This window comes from Palaemon carinicauda, chromosome 2 (genome assembly GCF_036898095.1).
Source record: "Palaemon carinicauda isolate YSFRI2023 chromosome 2, ASM3689809v2, whole genome shotgun sequence".
Classification (NCBI taxonomy): domain Eukaryota; kingdom Metazoa; phylum Arthropoda; class Malacostraca; order Decapoda; family Palaemonidae; genus Palaemon; species Palaemon carinicauda.
The window spans coordinates 149525528-149533027 of record NC_090726.1 but is presented as its reverse complement, the minus strand read 5'-3'; the positions used below and the strand labels follow the sequence as shown (position 1 = coordinate 149533027).

General features: G+C 34.9%; 1 protein-coding gene across 3 annotated transcripts in view; it reads left to right on the top strand.

Annotated features, from left to right (window-relative positions):
- Positions 1-7500, top strand: part of LOC137622239 (parkin coregulated gene protein homolog) — a 32462-nt gene that overhangs the window by 20600 nt on the left and 4362 nt on the right. For all 3 annotated transcript variants that reach the window (XM_068352744.1, XM_068352752.1, XM_068352761.1), the window contains one exon: positions 5998-6169. In XM_068352744.1, the coding sequence (XP_068208845.1) occupies positions 5998-6169 (172 nt within the window). The remainder of the gene's footprint in view (positions 1-5997; positions 6170-7500) is intronic.

The window sequence follows — 7500 nt, the reverse complement described above, 5'->3', positions numbered from 1 at the left end:
AACAACAACTACATTATTTTACTGCTGCTATCTTTTACAAATCAACCAATAATGAATACCGTTAAAAATATTTGCTAGAACACTAACGCTTATCAAATAATATTTAGGCAGTGATACAATATCTTACAGGCTGTATCAAGAATACTCATTCAACTTCTTTCCGGACCCCCTAAAACAGAAATGACTTCCTTATTTCCTCAGTGTCGGACTGGCTGGGGCAAGGGGTTGTGAAGAGGAGACTCTCTCCCCCACCCCGACCCCTCCCTGCAGTGTCCACTTGTCCCCTCCTACGAAAAAATAGTAATTGTACAGTATATATATATATATATATATATATATATATATATATATATATATATATATACATATATATATATACACACACACACACACACACACATATATATATATATATATATATATATATATATATATATATATATCAACCACAATGGCATTTATTACCGAATTCTATCATAGGAATATATATCCACTGGAATTCATTTAATGATAATAGCTTCTGGCCGGGCAGAGATTCAAACCCCTGTCTATTCAGCCGAAAACCATGCCTGCGAGGATTCTACCAACAGAGCCACCAAGAGAGATGGTTTTCGGCTGAATAGGCATGGGTTCGAATCTCTGCCCAACCAGAAGCTATTACCATAAAATAGATTCCAGTGGATATACTGTATATTCCTAAGATAGAATTCAGTATTAAATGCCATTGTGGTTGATATTTACATTGATTGAAATCACGAGTGTTAGTGACATATATATATATATATATATATATATATATATATATATATATATATTATATGAATATTATATTATATATACATATATATATATATATATATATATATATATATATATATATATTATATATATTATATATTATATATTATATATACATATATATATATGTGTGTGTGTGTGTGAGTGTGTGTGTGTGTGTGTGTTTTGTATTTGCAGTGGATACTTGAGACGTCAAATGATAATAAAGGTTGGAAATATGGCAACTCGATTTGTAACTTTAGTATGCTTTTGTTAACCAAGACAGCCCTTGCCTGTCTTTAGTTCGCTGAGGTTGGAGAAGGCTCTGCCCATTACGTAGAAGTAGTAAGAAGAGCAACACCTTGTCTGTTTTGTCATGGGAACAATAGAGATATCTGACGAAAGATTTCCCCTGAGTGTCGGCGTTCTTCCGATTCTAACTGTACATGAAACTATCTTGCTCCAAAAGTATTGGTCCTTGACCAGTAGCAGATCAGTCTCAAGCTATCCTCGGCCAATGGCCAATTTGTTTACTGCACTGTCATAATTTGTGTTTCATCAGAAGATGTATTTACTCTTTTCATTGTTTGGTTTTATAATACGTCGATAATTCGGAGGAAAGTTATGACTGTCGGGAAACCAGTTACTCTGATTGGTCTCTATTATTAGTGTAATTTTCCCTCTGATTTCAATATACCTGAACTTATTCTTCAGTTAAACCATCACAGCCTGAAGTCAATCCCCTTTTAATCATTCCAAAGAAAATACTTACAGATATGAAAGAGAATTAACTTTATAGATGAAAGACAAGTAAACAAAGATGACGAAGGACATATTCTTCTTTATCCTGTTGTAAACCTTTCAGGGATTTGTTATCTTGTATGAGAGATTCACTTTCGATATTAGAATACACAGATAAGGATTGCTTTTTTTTTTAAGACGAATTACTCATGTCAAGTACCTGTGTAGTAAGAGCTCTCATGTTTAGCAAAGCTGCTCATTGTATCAGTTACATAATGTAATGATAAAGATAAGATAAGAACCGGAAGGATGGTAGAGATTTGATTAATAAATTTCCAGCTATAGAGGCAAGACAAATAAATCAGAGAGAATTTTTTTCATAGGCTATTATTATTATTATTATTATTATTAGCTAAGCTACAAACTTAGTCGGAAAACAGAATGGTATAAGACAAGGGCTCCAACAGGGAAAATAGCCCAGTGAGGAAAGGAAATAAGGAAAGATAGAATAGTGTGCCTGAGTGGGCCCCCAAGCAAGAAAACTCTAACCCAAAACAGTGGAAGACCATAGTACAAAGGCTATGGCACTACCTAAGACTAGAGAACAATGTTTTTTACTTTGGAGTGCCCTTCTCCTTGAAGAGCTGCTTACCAAAGCTGAAGAGTCCCTTCTACACTTGTCAAGTGGAAAGTAACCACTGTACAAATACAGTGCGGTAGTTGTTAACCCCTTGAGTGAAGAATTTTTCGATTATCTTAGTGTTGTCATGTGTGAGGAAAGAGGGGAATGTGTAAAGAATAGGTCAGACCATTAGGTGTATGTGCAGGCAAAGGAAATATGAGCCGTAACTAGAGAAGGATCCAATGTAGTACTACTGTATCTGGCTAGGCAAATGACCCAATATCTCTCGAGCAGTAGTATCTCAACGGGTCGCTCGTGTCTTGGTCAACCTACTATATAAAGTTGAAAACTGTAATCAACATAGTTTGGTTTGAATGCCATTAGTAGAAGGTAGTAAGCAATACATGTGATTGCCTCGGTTGTAAGCAGGTAGTGTCCGTTGATGACATTGAATGGTAATATATTAACGCTAAAGTGTGCGTTAGGCGGCCAATATTTGGATCAAAATGACCTAGCTCTGCATTTATGTTACTAACCTACTGTGGTAAAGAATTGAAATACGGTTTCAATTCTACTATCAATATGGCATAAGTGGTATAAAATTGTAGATTATTATTATTATTATTATTATTATTATTATTATTATTACTAGCCAAGCTACAACCCTAGTTGGAAAAGCAAGATGATATAAGCCCAAGGGCTCCAACAGGCAAAAATAGCCCAGTGAGGAAAGGAAATAAAGAAATAAATAAATGATGAGAATAAATTAACAATATATCATACTAAAAACAGTAACAGCGTCAAAACAGATATGTCCTATATAAACTATTAACAACGTCAAAAACAGATATGAAATATATAAACTATAAAAAGACTCATGTCAGCCTGGTCAACATAAAAACATTTGCTCCAACTTTGAACTTTTGAAGTTCTACTGATTCAACTACCCAATTAGGAAGATCATTCCACAACTTGGTAACAGCTGGAATAAAACTTCTACAGTACTGTGTAGTATTGAGCTTCAGGATGGAGAAGGCCTGGCTATTAGCATTAACTGCCTGCCTAGTATTACGAACAAGATAGAATTGTCCAGGGAGATCTGAATGTAAAGGATGGTCAGAGTTATGAAAAATCTTATGCAACATGTATAATAACTAATTGAACGACGGTGCCAAAGATTAATATCTAGATCAGGAATAAGAAGTTTAATAGACCGTAAGTTTCTGTCCAACAAATTAAGATGAGAATCAGCAGCTGAACACCAGACAGGAGAACAATACTCAAAACAAGGTAGAATGAAAGAATTAAAACACTTCTTCAGAATAGATTGATCACCGAAAATCTTGTAAGACTTTCTCAATAAGCCATTTTTTGTGCAATTGAAGAAGACACAAACCTAATGTGTTTCTCAAAAGTAAATTTGCTGTAGAGAATCACACCTAAAATTTTAAAAGAGTCATACAAATTTAAAGAAACATTATCAATACTGAGATCCGGATGTTGAGGAGCCACCGTCCTTGACCTACTTACAATCCTACTTTGAGTTTTGTTAGGATTCAACTTCATACCCCATAATTTGCACCATGCACTAATTTTACCTAAATCTCTATTAAGGGATTCACCAACCCTAGATCTACATTCAGGGGATGGAATTGAAGCAGAGTAGCATCATCTGCATATGCAACAAACTTGTTTTCTAGGCCAAACCACATGTCATGTGTATATAGTATGAAAAGTAATGGGCCACGAACACTACCCTGTGGAACACCAGCTATCACATTCCTATACTCACTATGGTGCCAATCAACAACAACTCTTTGAGATCTATTATTTAAAAAAATCAATAATAATGCTAAGAAACGACCCACCCACTCCCAACTGTTTGAGTTTGAAAACACGGGCCTCATGATTAACACGGTCAAAGGCAGCACTAAAATCAAGGCTAATCATACGAACTTCCTGACCACAATCAAGGGATTTCTGTACAGCATTGGAGATTGTAAGAAGGGCATCACATGCTCCAAGGCCTTTACGAAAACCAAATTGCAGACTAGGGAGTAGATGATTAGCTTCAGCAAACCTATTAAGACGTTTTGCCAGAAGACGTTCAAAAACTTTGGATAATATGGGAGTTATGGAAATTGGGCGGTAATCAGTGGGACTTGAGCTATCACAAAAAACTATGCTCATGTTTCAGTGCCAAACGCACAGTAGAGATTTGTAATGAGCAAAGTAAGAAAATATTAGGAAACTGATACTTGAGATCGGCAGGGAGATTATCTCGCGTTGGGTCTATTTACTGGGTTAAAAACTAAGGTGGAGTCATAAAGTCAAAAAGCAGTCGACAACGATTGAATCCTTTTTATCGGATTGGTCTAAGTCTCACTGTGAAATGTCCCACAAAACATTTGTCCTCCAAAACTTTGCAATATTGCAAGCAATACAATAATAGAATTTTGAAGGATGTGCTATGAAATACTATCTCATAGAACAGAATCATTGGCATTGGTCTTTCATTTTAATGGTGATGATTCAGTAAATGGTAAAAAATTTACATTTAATGATATGTAGCATAAAACATGTTACTCGTGGGTTTTGTAAGGCATGTATTGTCTAAGATTCTCGGTTACGAAATAAACAAAGTACAAGACATTTTCTGCGACATGGCTCTGCTGTGTCATAAAGAAAAGGAAATCGGTTGTAGAACCAACATTGAAAATCCTCGTAAAATACCCAGACGAGTTCATGTTCTCAAAAATGTTTGACATTTGACCTTAAAACACTACAAGATATAATCGTCTCCGGCACAGGAATTTTTATATAAAAAAAACAAACTTGTTTGTTAAATCAATTTGTAATTCCCTAAAACATGTTATAAATAATAATTGAAAGTAGATTCAACTACGGCATTGATTTTCCCAAAGTAATCTCAGAAACCCTTTTGTAGCGGATTTTAATTTTCGTTACAAACTAAGCCTTCACTCGGAGCAACATGCAATACCATCAAGTAATTGCCTTCGTTCCTCCTACATGGGACACCCGAATAAAAGCGAGCCAATTAGCATCATAGTTTGATCCATTTAGGAGGACCAGTGGGTAACGTGTCATTATTTCGCTGGCACCGCCAATTAGCAGGAGATTGTGCAGCTCGGAGTCAGGCTTCCAAGCAATAAATAACAGCTGGTGATTGCGTGGTTCGCAATCAAGCTCCCGCCGACCAGTTGATAATATGAGAAACAATGCAATGCTCAATTTGCTTCTGGTCTTGAGAGGGCGTAATAGGATGAATGGTCCTAAATTGGCGTCCATTCCTCAATCTTTCCTTAATTAACTCTGTGGGGGGTCTTGGTCGTTTTAGCTTTATTAAAAAGAGCTACAATGTCAAGATTTTTTTTTTCCACTTAGTACATGGGAGTAAAATTAAAGTAGGGGTTTATGTCACGTTTAGAAATAATGTTTTCTCGTTATTTTTCATCAAGGAAACTACTTATTGTAAAAGCAACGAAATGAAAAGGAAATTTATTCTGTGTTCAAAAGGAAGTTCTATATAATATGAAGTTTTTTAAAAGTATTTTATAGCTTATATATAAAAGATCTATTATAATGTTGCTGCTGTTCCTAAAATATTTCATTCTAATTGTTCATTACTTCTCATATAGTTTATCTATTTCCTTGTTTCCTCTCCTCACTGGGTTATTTTTCCTTGTTGGTCGTTAGAGCCCTTGGGTTTATAGCATCTTGCTTTTCCAACTAGGGTTGTAGCTTAGCTAATAATAATAATAATAATAATAATAATAATAATAATAATAATAATAATAATAATGAGTATGAGAATGCGTTGTTTTCCTTGTGGGCAGGTCGACATAGAGAAGCTGGACTACCACCACTACCTGCCCCTCTTCTTTGACGGCCTTCGAGAGACGAGTCATCCGTACGACTTCTTCAGCAGAGCCGGGATAAGGGACCTCCTGAGCAGAGGAGGCGAAAAGATCCTTCCTGTCATTCCACAGCTCATCCTGCCAATCAAAAGTAAGTGTCTGAGAGAATTTGGTACTTTTCTGTACTAGCTTTGGCAAGTAAGTGTATGTGGTGTATATGTATACTATGCATATTAAGAGCATTCAAATAAGCATGCGTAGAAGCATCTATGTGTAAGTATTAGGTTGTTTGAGATAGTTATGGCAAATATCAATGACCTTGAATTGACAGAAAGAACATAATTTGCTTTTTGTTAAATGCAAAACATTGTACAGCATAACTAATGTGTATAATTTGTCTACTGAGGTATTCCGGAAATAAACCACAAAGCCCCTCTTCTAATATACCAGACCTCCACAATCAATGTAAATTTGTATTTCAATAGATCTTAGTATTCTTATTCATCTCAACTTTTTTTTTACGAATTTTAAATAATCTTAAACTATAGAAAAAAAAAACAACAACATTAAGACCACCATGGGAACGAAAGTTCTACAGAGCCATCTATGCTACTTATTGTCTTTGTTCCCTTTCATTATTACTCTCCAATGCAGAGAAATGATCAGAGGATTGTTTCTAGATTTTCAATAGAATACCTTGCAGGTGACTCAAGGCATTTTTCGTTTATTTTAATGTTACTGATATTTTCATAATTCATATTGAAAAGTGACAGTTTGCTTGTCCTGGAACGATGCTCGATTTTCTTTAAGAGTACAAATTCCGTGAAAATGCGTTAGTCAAGTTATCAGAATATCAGAATATTTTCATGTCTTCCTCATAATAATCTTCTTATATATTCTAAATTCGGGGAAGAATCTATATCAGTTTTCAACTCTTGTGTAACAACTGAGCGGTCATAATGTATCAATATGTTATAAGAATTTCCCTCAATATTTCATACCCCATCACTGGTGGATTCTGAATATTCCCTTTCTTACTTCACTGAGAGAAAAAGAAACGTTATTGCATGACAGAGCTTCAGAACTATCGAACAAGTTCTATATATGGAAAGGAAGACATTTTCAAAATTGCATACAAATATAGATGATGGCGTCAGATTAGCGGCATCATAAATTGATAAAAACAAAAGGGGAGTCTGGTAAAGGACTAAAATAACTGCGAGACAAGAGAAACGAAGTAATTACAGACAGAAAGTCGATACATGCAAAAATAGGCGGACATGCACGCAAAAAGAACATCATACAAAATTAACACGTATTCGTTACAGGTTACGAATCTTGAGAGTATGTTTTAATTTCACTGGTAGAATAAATCGCCAATCATAAATAACTACTTAGAAAAAATTAATAGTATTAGTAACTTTTAAGAATGTCAAGATATTGAGAAAATATTTCTTGAAAACTAGTGTAGCAAGATATCAT